Here is a 13,029-nt window from a genome sequence, read left to right on the forward strand (position 1 = left end):
ATAGTATGACAATGTTAGTGTTGGATTTAAGAGAAGAAAGGGCAAGTTGGTAACGGCACGGAAGGTGGTGATTCTTAGAAAAAAGACTAACAAGAGCAGGAAGGAGAGCGCCACAAAAAGTGGACAAGTCAGGAAGATTATGGGAGCGAGATTGACGAAAGGAATCAAAAGAGCTAATCAGGGCAATACCAGCGCGAGGAGTAGGCAAAGTGGCAAAGGAAAGGCCAAAACCAAGATGTTCAAGCTCATACTGAGAGAGTGAGACAGAAGACAGGTTAGTAACACAGTCAGTAAGGGAGAATTTAGACCAAGGGCTAGCTGAGATGAGACGTTGAAGTTTATTCTGTAGTTTGGAAGAATGAATTTGTGCATTCAGACGAGCAGTGTCAAAGGCAATGGTAGAGAGAAGGTTACAGAGATCTTGTGGTAGAGCCACAAAGAGAGCACGTTGACGTTGACGGAAAGTAAAGAAGGCATCTTCAACCTGTGATTTAGTAGAAAGAATGAGCTGTTGAAGTAGGAGATGGGCATGATCAGGAAAGGGAGTGCCCAGTGGGTTGGTTTTCAGGAAGTGGGAGAAGGAAGGAGGCAGAACTTGTTCAGCAAGACAGTCATGTAGGAAGCGAAGCTGATTCTTACGACGCCTGGTAGCAATAAGAGCAGCCTCATAAGATCGAAAGAGGGGTTTAAAAGAGGGAAGAACATTAAAAAACCGACAAGTTGAAGAATTGAGACACTTATGCAACACTTGGGAATCTTTACCCATTTTACTCCTTACCCATTTCTACTTTGTATTGGACTGATGAAGCCACTGTGTGGCGAAACGTTTCTTCAATAAAGATTCCCAAGTGTTGCATAAGTGTCTCAATTCTTCAACATTAAAAAAGTTGGAGAGAATATGACGCTTAACTGCGGGGTCCATAAATAACAAAAAAAAAGGCACAATACTGTGACTGGAACGATACACAAATAACCTGCACATAAAAGAGAGAAGCTTACGACGACGTTTCGGTCCGACTTGGACCATTTACAAAGTCACACTAACCAGAAGTAACGAACGAACGAACGAAAGTTCAGGTAAGATCCCAAATGGGATGAGCAGGGAAGACGGGACAGGCGAAGAACAGCGCTGGAGAGGAGTGTTCTTAGTTGTAGAAATAGAGCCAGGGCTTAACCCAGCAGCTAAGTCGATCGTGGGACAGACATTGAGAACACACATAGCAGGCTCTTCTGTTGGGACTCAGGTGGGTGAGTAGGGAAGTGTGGACAGACGAAGAATAGTCAGTGAGAGGAAGGTCTTGAGTTGTAGATAAAAGAGCCAGGGCTAAACCCAGCTGCGTGGCACTGCGAGGCAGTGTAGCAAGGGCATGTTGAGGACAAGGAGGAGAGAGCAGACTGCAGACAGTGCTCGCTGGCTGATATGCTTCAGGCTGAGGTGAAGAGCTGGTGTGGACGTCAGGTGTCGGGAGGCTCAAGTTATGTGTTGCGGAAGTGTGTTGTGTGTTTGTCTACACTTCGCTGGTGATGGAGCCACTCTTGAGTCTTTTGAAGTCTCTCTTGGACATGTGGAATAGTTGCATTCTGAGGTTGGAGCAGTTCAGATTCGTCACGAGGTAAGATAGTGCGTTTTCAAAAGGAATTTGGTGAGGTTTGGTGCAGGTGTACTTAACAGCTCCTTCTTTCATTAAGTGGAGCATATTAGCTGCGCTCATTTCGGTTGGGAGGTTGGGGGTGGTGTAGAAGGTTAGAGACCCATTAAAGGCTTGGCTTAGGTAACGGTTGCCTGTGGTTTCTTCGGTTACTTCTTCGACTACTACTTCGTCGTCGTCAGAGGGTTGTTCATAATGTTCTGGCTCTATTTCGTCTTCTGTGACTGTGTTGAGAGGAAGCAGGGAGTGTTGGTCGGTTGTGGTTTGTTGGGCTGGTGGTGGGTGGTGAAAGGTGGCAGTAGACGGTGGTGTTGGTTCTGGAGTAGAGTCCTGGTCAGAGATACGAGTAGGACCAGGGGCTGAGGTGAAGTTAACTATGTCTGGAATTACCTTGAGGAGGTCTTGTGATGGTGGCGAGTCTGGAAAGTTGAAGTTTGGCATGTTGTTAAGGCGAAACAGTTCATTGAGTGTTGTGTTGAATGAGCCAGGGTTTGCAGCATTAGTGAGGTGTGCATACATCATACAGTATAGCACCTTGGATGGAGCAGCGTCAGGAAAAGCAGAGAGGGACTGGCTGGGTGGAGATGATTGTTGTGTAGCTTGAAGGAGTTCGGTGGTATCTGAGTGAATTTTTGCAATGGCGGCGTATGTTGACGATTTAGGGTTGTTCTTGGTTTCTTCAATGATTTTCTTAGACAGGACTTCTTTACGTAGAGGGCATTTTGCTGCAAGGGTGTGGTGAATACCCTTGCAGTTGAGGTAGGTAGGAGAGGTAGTGGTAGTAGAACATTCCTTGAAGTCATGGCGTCTTTACCGCAGTTTGTGCAGTACTTCTTCCCTTTCAGAGGACAGTCAGGCGTTGAGTGGTGATAGGAGTAGCAGGTCCAGCATGGCGAGATGTGGGCGAAACGTTCGGGTTCTATGTGACTTGGATGGATATGATAGTAGGAGATAGCTAGGCCATCAGACAGTGCTCTAGTAGCCATATCGATGTTGGAGAAGGTTAGCTTGATCATTGTAGAGGCGTTGGGGATTTTGGTGATATGTTCAATCGACGCCCAGGTATTTTGTTCCTCGATAGAGGTCTTGAGATCCTCAGTCGATAAAGAAGTGACGAGCTTGTCCAGCCGTTTGACGAAAACGGAACGTTTCGCCAGCAAAAAAGGTGAAGGGGAGATGGTGAACTGTCGGTCTCTGAGGGTTTTCATAGAAGTGTCGGCGATCAGCTTTGAGGCTTCATAATCGTCAGTACAGACGACGATGAATGAGTCTTTCGTCGAGTGGATGGCTGTAAATTTAACCTGTAGGCAAGTATTTGCAGCAGCAGCAAGGGAAAGTTTAGTAGAGTCATTTATTACTCCACTGTTGGGTTTGATCCTTACACGGTTTGCAAGCATCATGAAGGAGTAAGTCAGGCGCTGGATGAGATGAAAAGCTGTAAGCCTTCTCCCTGAAAGCTGGCTGCCTTGGCTCAAAGTCTAAAGCAAGCTGGACTCCAAGGTATTGTCAAGTGTGGGTAGATTGGTAAAGCACTGCAAACCTTGTTCCAAGGTTCGTAGGTTCGAGTCTCCTTCAGCCAGAGATCAGTGTTTGTATATATTTCGCCTGCTCTTGCGAATTCCTTGCATTGTTAATATCTCTAGTAAAGCTGATGCATGCAGGGGATGAGATGAAAAGCTGTAAGCCTTCTCCCTGAAAGCTGGCTGCCTTGGATCAAAGTCTAGCGCAAGCTGGACTCCAAGGTATTGTCCAGTGTGAGTAGATTGGTAAAGCACTGCGTACCTTGTTCCAAGGTTCGTAGGTTCGAGTCTCCTTCAGCCAGAGATCAGTGTTTGTGTATATTTCGCCTGCTCTTGCGAATTCCTTGTATATATATATATATATATATATATATATATATATATATATATATATATATATATATATATATATATATATATTAAATAAAGTATAACAATATTTTCTCTTTTTTTCCTGGCAAATAATGACCAGCCTCCCCAGGTGAGTTGTTAACTGTGGTGGTGCGTCGGGGAGAGGGGAAGCAGACTGTACAAGTGTGGGACTGCACCAACGAACAAGATTTACTAGTGAACCTCACAGATAACACTCTACAAGTTACAACTAATGAGTACATCAACGTTGCTTACGACTGTCCTAACAGTAAGTTGTGTGTCTGTGTGTACTCATCTAATTGTGTTCACCTAACTGTGTTTACAGGGGTCGAATCACAGCTCCTGTTCTCGCCTCATTACCGGTCTCTACTAGGTCCACTCTCTCCCTGCTCCATGAACTTTATCATACCGATTTTTAAAGGTATGTATGGATCCTGCCTCCACAACATCTCTCTCCAGATTGTTATACTTCCTGACAACTCTGTGACTGAAGAAATACTTCCTAACATCCCTTTGACTCATTTGAGTTCTCAACTTTCAGCGAGAAGTTGTCCGTATTTTCACTCTGAACACTTAAGACCCAAAGTTACATTTTTTGGGTTATCCTGAGTTCTAGTTTGATCAGAACTGAGAGGAAAACTTGCTTGCTGTCACTTCGAGCTCCATTACTTCAAGAGTATAAGGCGGTGACTAGCTTGCTAGTTCCCTACTCTCCACCCCACCACTTCATCCTACCCCATCCTAACTCCAGAGTTCCCCAACAAATACACTGGCCTAACCACACACACACTACTTACACTGCTGTCCTACCTATCCTGTCTTGTTTTTCGGCAACTTCACCTCTGGCGATTTAAAACAAGGCAAGGAGACTATCCAGTGGCCCGTGTGGTAATTTAAACTCTGATCGATCATTGTCTTGGGCCGTCCTCCTTACTACTCGAGGGTTGGCTATCTTAGGGGCTGACCTTCATAAGTCAGCTGAAGTAGAGTTGTTTAGGAATGACACATAGGAAAGTTTTTCTTTTTACAGCATATCATGTGTGTCAACTGTATCTTACTGGACATCATGCCGAAAATAAGAATAAGAATTCGTGTCCCTGACAACCAGAAGTCCAAGAAGGAAATATTTGACTGTATTTGTACCAATTCCACTGTTGCAAATGTGAATGTATTCCAAACTCACTCTAATGCAGTACTTCTACTCTTCTCTGAAGAGGAGATGCTCCAATTGCTCAAGAATGATGTTCTTGAAATATTAAATAATCTGTGTATCATCCCCATTCCACTTGACAGCTACCAAGCACAACGTACTGTCGCATGAATCAACAGTTTCATGAGAGACTGCACTGCCGAAGAACTTGTTGAAGGTTCTTAAGGCATATAAATTTACCAAATGTTCAAGAGTCCCGCAAATATTAAAATTAATCCTCGAGACACCGGAAGGAGCCAAAATTATATGTCAAAATGGTATGAAATGCATTGTAAATAGGTGTAAACCAGGCCAAATCTCCATGGAAAGATTTGTCAGTGTCACACAATGTTTTAAGTATTATGAGTTTGGTCATAGCACAAACAAATGCAGCAGCCAAAAAAACGATTTGCTGTATCTGCTCTGGTGAGCATGTTTTCAGGGACTGTCCTAACAGAAACAATCCCAAGTATGCTCTTTGTAAAGGGAAACATCATGCTGTCTTCCCTCGCTGCCCTGCTAGGAAATCTACAATCCAGCAAATTCTGGATGCTAAGATACAGGCAAACATCAAGAAAACTACTCCAAAAATGTCCCAGGACTCCTTCCCTAATCTACCTGGATCTGGTGGGATTCCTACTGCTACCTCTACCAATTATAATGTTTGGAATTCTTCCCCTCCTGCAGCTCCCCACACTATCCCTAACCCCAACATACACCAAGCCCAAGGACCATCATCGATCCCTATGTCCCCCTGGTCCTCAGAGGTTATGTTATGAGAGGTACACTAAAATTCATGTTAGCCAAGGAGATAGCAGATAGCAATGTTAAGCTCTGCTCCTCTATTTTAAATGATTTGTTAGTAGCTAATGGAGCCAGGCCCTTAATCATCCCAAATAATGCTAACTCAGTAATGAACCAGTCCCCTCAAGACAGGAAGCATGAGCCTTCCTCCTCAACCATACATAGTCAAACATCATCACACAACCAAGGCCCAGCCGTAATGGAAGACCCAGTTGAAACAACTCAGACCAGTGAGTTCAGACCAGTGTCTGAACTTGCACCAGACACTGATGTACAATCTACCGCTGCAGAAGCTGACCCAAAAGTACAAGTAGTTTCCAGTGATAACCCAAGTGGACTTTCACAATTCCACATAGAGCTCCCACTGTTTCCTAAAGTAAGTGTTGTGAATATGTCGACTGATTCTGTGAATGACTTGCCACAGTTGTCAAATGATGAATCTGACGCATCATTTAATATCACCAGCAGAAGTGAGGAAGAAGAAATAGCCGGTACACAGAAAACCATTCAGGACTACACTCCTCCCCTTGATGAGTAGGGAGAGCATGCACACACCTTGTAGCTATAATCTCAGACACCAACTCTTTGTACGCAGCAAAAACGCAAACTTCTCGAAATAATGGGGATTACAATTTTACAAATTAATATTCAGCATTTCTTTAACAACCACTATCTTCTTGAAGTTGAACTACACAATCACAACCTTGTCATCATCCTTCTGAATGAGACAGCTACGAGAACAGACCAACATATAAAGATACGTGGTTACTCTGCTGTCGAGAAATCGAGAGGGCCCTTTAGTGGTGTGGTCGTCCTAATGAAACTAGGATATGCGTTTCGTAACATTCATATTGACGAAGACAGCATTATAACAATAGAACTGACGACCTCATATAGTCAGTTAATAGTTGGAATTGGACATTTTCCTCCAAGACAGCCGACCTAGAAAATGTACAGAGAACTTTCACGGCGCGCATAACGGAGATAAAACACCTCAATTACTGGGAGCGCTTGAGGTTTCTAAACCTGTATTCCCTGGAACGCAGGAGGGAGAGATACATGATTATATACACCTGGAAAATCCTAGAGGGACTAGTACCGAACTTGCACACGAAAATCACTCACTACGAAAGCAAAAGACTTGGCAGACGATGCACCATCCCCCCAATGAAAAGCAGGGGTGTCACTAGCACGTTAAGAGACCATACAATAAGTGTCAGGGGCCCGAGACTGTTCAACTGCCTCCCAGCACACATAAGGGGGATTACCAACAGACCCCTGGCAGTCTTCAAGCTGGCACTGGACAAGCACCTAAAGTCAGTTCCTGATCAGCCGGGCTGTGGCTCGTACGTTGGTTTGCGTGCAGCCAGCAGCAACAGCCTGGTTGATCAGGCGCTGATCCACCAGGAGGCCTGGTCACAGACCGGGCCGCGGGGGCGTTGACCCCCGAAACTCTCTCCAGGTAAACTCCAGGTATAGAGTCCATTAATCTACACCAGATACTGAATAGAAATGTTCCAACAATCCTGGCAGGAGATTTTAATGCCCATCGCCCCGCACTCTTCAACTGCCGCGCCGACCATCCTCTGGGTAACTTAAAGGGAAAACAACTATTTAATATAATGACAGCAAGAAATCTATTATTCCAAAGCCCATTCTTTAAGTCATATGTAGGCTCTCATCCGGGGACACCTAATATAGTCTTAACCAACAAAGATTGCGACTTATACCATTGCAGAGTCATCCCTGGTGGAAACTTAGGAACAGACCACATCTCTGTTATAATAACGCTACAAGCTTCGCCATTTAGAATACCAACTCCTCCGAAACACAACCTAAAAACTCCAAGATTTGACCCCAGGACTACCTATGCAATGACCTTACTGTTTCGCTTGAGAACAAGCCTTCAACTGCAATTAAAGAGGCAATCAGTTCCTTCCACGAAAGAATCATAGAGGACACTCATGCAAGTCGCCAATTAAATACATCAACGATCAATCAGCAATATAAACCAACCAGGCAAATTAGGGACTGCATAAAAAATTATTAAGCAGAGTGTAGAAGTCACCATCAAACGAGACAGCTCAAAAGGGCTGTACTACAGAGGTTGAGAAAAGACTTAATTACCCTGATCACACAACACAAAACTGAATTATGGAAATATCTTGTTCTTCACGCTAATCAATACAAACGTCATTCTGGAGCAAGATCCACCAGCTTCTAGGGGCAAAGCACAAGGCTGCCCATTATCTAATACATTCCTTCACCGATGACGATGATGAGGAAGTTGATATCAAACTTGATGACCCACAAGACCGAGTCAATCTGATTGGTGATGTGTGGGAGAAAATTCTCTAACACAATAACAGTAGAAAATTTAATAATAACCATTACTAGTGAGTCAACGAATGGAGAAACGACACCCGAGCTGACCTCCAACCAATACCTTTGATTGATTCATCTACTCTTGAGGATGAACACCCCTTTACAAAACCAATCACACAGAGATGAGTCAAGTTATAGGCAGAATGAGTAATGAAGCCCCTGACCTCTCAGGTATAACAGTGAAACAAGTAAAGTTCTTACCTAGAAATTGCAAAATGTCTCTGGTATCTTTAATGTCATCTTGGCCTCGGGACACTTTCCAGTGGCTCTTAAGACAGCAAGTATGATATTAATTACAAAACCCAGTAAAGACAAACATAAACCGGAGAACTAAAGACCTATCTCATTACTTGAAGTCACTGGTAAACTCCTTGAGAAATCACTTCCAACAGATTGAACTACTACATGGGATACAATCATTTCTTCACTAAAAAACAGCATGGATTCAGGACCCACAGATAGACCAAACATGCTATAAATATCTTCGATGTTGTGGACAGCTTGAGGAAACAGGGCAACCTTGCCCAAATTGCAACTAGGGTTATACACAAAGCATTTGACAGCTTCTAGCACGACGGACTCATATTTAAATTTGTAGACCTTCCTGACCACGTTAGGGCCCCCAGACTGAATTGTTCCTAATATGTAGCCCCTTTCGCCCATTTTGCCCATTCCTTTCATTTCCTCCAATCCCCACCGGTTTTTGATGAACAATACAACTCCTCCCCCCTCTCTGCTTCCTCTATCTTTTCTCAGGATCTGAAATCCAGATGGAAAGATTGCATTCGTTATCATCCCTGTGAGTTTCGTTTCAGTGAGCGCTGATGTCTGGGGACATCTTCATTCTTTTATGCCACTCCTCACATTTATCTGGTATTCTGTCCACATTTGTATACCAAACCTTCAACTTCCTTTCTAATACTGTGGTCTGGGGGGTATGTTGGATTGGGGAAGCAAGAGACCTACATGGTACTACAGGGGTTCCTGCGAAGGTGGAATTTGTGGTAGGGGTAGGGGCTGTGGGTATGACATGTGGGTTTTGGGTTAGTTTGCTTGGTTGCAGTGTGATTGTCAAGGTTGAGGACCATCTGTAGGTGGTTCTGAGGGAGGTTGTATTTGCTCTTCCTCCTGAGTCTGGGTTCTCCTGCCCATCTCCATCCTTACTTCTTTCCTCCTTGCATTTTTGTATGCTTTCCTTCAGTTTCTGTCTGTCTTTTCATGTTCTGTTACGGTTGAGATACACCCACTAGTACTTGAATATGTCCCTTAGTCATGCTTTTTCCTGCAGGATCCGGTTTTGTGCCATTTCTGACTTGAAAATCACTTTGACTGGCCTGTTTTGTCCCCTTGGGAACGCCCCTATTCTCAGAAAATTTGACAACTTGGTCATGTCATCCTCTCTTATTGCTTTCATGATACTTTCAATCACTTTTTTCTTCCCCTGCTGCCTTGCTTCGTAAGTTTCCTCTTCGACGTCCTAGAGCCCTTGAACAAAGATTAACCATTTCCTTTCATCCCCACAACTGCATTTTCCTTTGTATCACCTGATTCGATTAAATTACCTTCATTGCAGCTTTCCTTTCTTCAATCCCCTCTGCATCTGTTGTCCCTGTACACAATGGCCTGTCATTTTCCCTCCTCGGCTTTTCTTGGTCACTGCTGTGGTCTGTTAAGGCCTTTGCATACAGCTTAGCTATTTTCATTTCCTTCAGTTCCCTCATTTGTTACCGGAGTGCTCCTTATCTTTTCCTGGGCTCCGTGGTGGTCTGATAGGGTCTCTGCGTATGGCTTTACTCCATCATTTCCTTCAATCCCTTCAACTGTTACTGGCATACTTCTCGCCTTTTAGCGGGCCCCAATTTGGTTTGATAGGGCCTCTGCATACAGCTTAACTCCTTCGTTCCCTTCAGTCCCCTCGCATGTGACTGATGTAGTGGTTCCTGATGTCATGTCAGTACTGCTCATTGGTTCCTTACACTGTTTGAGCTTTTTCAGTTCCTCCTCTAAGTTCTGAAACCAAGTCTCTGCTATTGTGGGATGTAGTTCCTATTTCCTGCTCTCTGCAGCCATCATTTTCTCCATTTTGTTGCTAAGCACTTCTAGCTTCCTTCCCCACTCTTGACTCCTTTTCATGAGCTCTGCTACCAAGTTTTCCTTCCCCGACTCATGCTTCAGTCCCTTGGATTTCCGTCCTTCTCTCTGGCAAGCCATTTCTTCTTTTATTTTTTAGTCACAACAAAATGTAAAAGTTATGCACTTTGGTGTGGTCGTTTGTTGTGTGTGTGTGTGTGTGTGTGTGTACTCACCTAGTTGTCCTCACCTAGTTGTACTCACCTAGTTGAGGATGCAGAGGTCGATTCCTAGCTCCTGGCCCCACCTCTTCACTGGTCGTGTGCGTGCGTGTGTGTGTGTTCGTGTGTGTGTGTGTGTGTACTCACCTAGTTGTACTCACCTAGTTGAGGTTGCGGGGGTCGAGTCCGAGCTCCTGGCCCCGCCTCTTCACTGATCGCTACTAGGTCACTCTCCCTGAGCCGTGAGCTTTATCGTACCTCTGCTTAAAGCTATGTATGGATCCTGCCTCCACTACATCGCTTCCCAAACTATTCCACTTACTGACTACTCTGTGGCTGAAGAAATACTTCCTAACATCCCTGTGATTCATCTGTGTCTTTAGCTTCCAACTGTGTCCCCTTGTTACTGTGTCCAATCTCTGGAACATCCTGTTTTTGTCCACCTTGTCAATTCCTCTCAGTATTTTGTATGTCGTTATCATGTCCCCCCTATCTCTCCTGTCCTCCAGTGTCGTCAGGTTGATTTCCCTTAACCTCTCCTCGTAGGACATACCTCTTAGCTCTGGGACTAGTCTTGTTGCAAACCTTTGCACTTTCTCTAGTTTCTTTACGTGCTTGGCTAGGTGTGGGTTCCAAACTGGTGCCGCATACTCCAATATGGGCCTAACGTATACGGTGTACAGGGTCCTGAACGATTCCTTATTAAGATGTCGGAATGCTGTTCTGAGGTTTGCTAGGCGCCCATATGCTGCAGCAGTTATTTGGTTGATGTGCGCTTCAGGAGATGTGCCTGGTGTTATACTCACCCCAAGATCTTTTTCCTTGAGTGAGGTTTGTAGTCTCTGACCCCCTAGACTGTACTCCGTTTGCGGCCTTCTTTGCCCTTCCCCAATCTTCATGACTTTGCACTTGGTGGGATTGAACTCCAGGAGCCAATTGCTGGACCAGTTCTGCAGCCTGTCCAGATCCCTTTGTAGTTCTGCCTGGTCTTCGATCGAGTGTATTCTTCTCATCAACTTCACGTCATCTGCAAACAGGGACACCTCAGAGTCTATTCCTTCCGTCATGTCGTTCACAAATACCAGAAACAGCACTGGTCCTAGGACTGACCCCTGCGGGACCCCGCTGGTCACAGGTGCCCACTCTGACACCTCGCCACGTACCATGACTCGCTGCTGTCTTCCTGACAAGTATTCCCTGATCCATTGTAGTGCCTTCCCTGTTATCCCTGCTTGGTCCTCCAGTTTTTGCACCAATCTCTTGTGTGGAACTGTGTCAAACGCCTTCTTGCAGTCCAAGAAAATGCAATCCACCCACCCCTCTCTCTCTTGTCTTACTGCTGTCACCATGTCATAGAACTCCAGTAGGTTTGTGACACAGGATTTCCCGTCCCTGAAACCATGCTGGCTGCTGTTGATGAGATCATTCCTTTCTAGGTGTTCCACCACTCTTCTCCTGATAATCTTCTCCATGATTTTGCATACTATACATGTCAGTGACACTGGTCTGTAGTTTAATGCTTCATGTCTGTCTCCTTTTTTAAAGATTGGGACTACATTTGCTGTCTTCCATGCCTCAGGCAATCTCCCTGTTTCGATAGATGTATTGAATATTGTTGTTAGGGGTACACATAGCGCCTCTGCTCCCTCTCTCAATACCCATGGGGAGATGTTATCTGGCCCCATTGCCTTTGAGGTATCTAGCTCACTCAGAAGCCTCTTCACTTCTTCCTCGGTTGTGTGCACTGTGTCCAGCACTTGGTGGTGTGCCCCACCTCTCCGTCTTTCTGGAGTCCCTTCTGTCTCCTCTGTGAACACTTCTTTGAATCTCTTGTTGAGTTCTTCACATACTTCCCGGTCATTTCCTGTTGTCTCTCCTCCTTCCTTCCTTAGCCTGATTACCTGGTCCTTGACTGTTGTTTTCCTCCTGATGTGGCTGTACAACAGTTTCGGGTCAGATTTGGCTTTCGCTGCTATGTCATTTTCATATTGTCTTTGGGCCTCCCTTCTTATCTGTGCATATTCATTTCTGGCTCTACGACTGTTCTCCTTATTCTCCTGGGTCCTTTGCCTTCTATATTTCTTCCATTCCCTAGCACACTTGGTTTTTGCCTCCCTGCACCTTTGGGTAAACCATGGGCTCATCCTGGCTTTTTCATTACTCCTGTTACCCTTGGGTACAAACCTCTCCTCAGCCTCCTTGCATTTTATTGCTACATATTCCATCATCTCATTAACTGGTTTCCCTGCCAGTTCTCTGTCCCACTGAACCCCGTTCAGGTAGTTCCTCATTCCTGTGTAGTCCCCTTTCTTGTAGTTTGGCTTCATTCGTCCTGGCCTTCCTGCTTCTCCCTCCACTTGTAGCTCTACTGTGTATTCGAAGCTTACAACCACATGGTCACTGGCCCCAAGGGGTCTTTCATATGTGATGTCCTCGATATCTGCACTACTGAAGGTGAATACTAAGTCCAGCCTTGCTGGTTCATCCTCTCCTCTCTCTCTTGTAGTGTCCCTTACGTGTTGGTACATGAAGTTCTCCAGTACCACCTCCATCATCTTAGCCCTCCAAGTATCTTGGCCCCCATGTGGGTCCAAGTTCTCCCAATCTATCTCCTTGTGGTTAAAGTCACCCATGATCAGGAGCTTTGCCCTGCATGCATGAGCTCTTCTGGCCACTCTAGCTAGTGTGTCAACCATCGCTCTATTGCTCTCGTCGTACTCTTGCCTTGGCCTCCTGCTGTTCTGTGGTGGGTTATACATCACTGCTATTACCACCTTGGGACCTCCAGAGTGAAGTGTTCCCACTATGTAATCACTTTC

The 13,029-nt window shown here is 45.1% G+C and overlaps 1 protein-coding gene across 4 annotated transcripts in view; it reads left to right on the plus strand.

The window, feature by feature from the left end:
* LOC128691987 (uncharacterized) overlaps positions 1–13,029 on the plus strand; it is a 357,504-nt gene that overhangs the window by 193,815 nt on the left and 150,660 nt on the right. For all 4 annotated transcript variants that reach the window (XM_070085226.1, XM_070085224.1, XM_070085227.1 and 1 more), the window contains exon 3: positions 3,642–3,809. In XM_070085226.1, coding sequence (XP_069941327.1) covers positions 3,642–3,809 — 168 coding nt within the window. The remainder of the gene's footprint in view (positions 1–3,641; positions 3,810–13,029) is intronic.

The sequence above is a fragment of the Cherax quadricarinatus genome, chromosome 15 (genome assembly GCF_038502225.1).
Source record: "Cherax quadricarinatus isolate ZL_2023a chromosome 15, ASM3850222v1, whole genome shotgun sequence".
Classification (NCBI taxonomy): Eukaryota; Metazoa; Arthropoda; class Malacostraca; order Decapoda; family Parastacidae; genus Cherax; species Cherax quadricarinatus.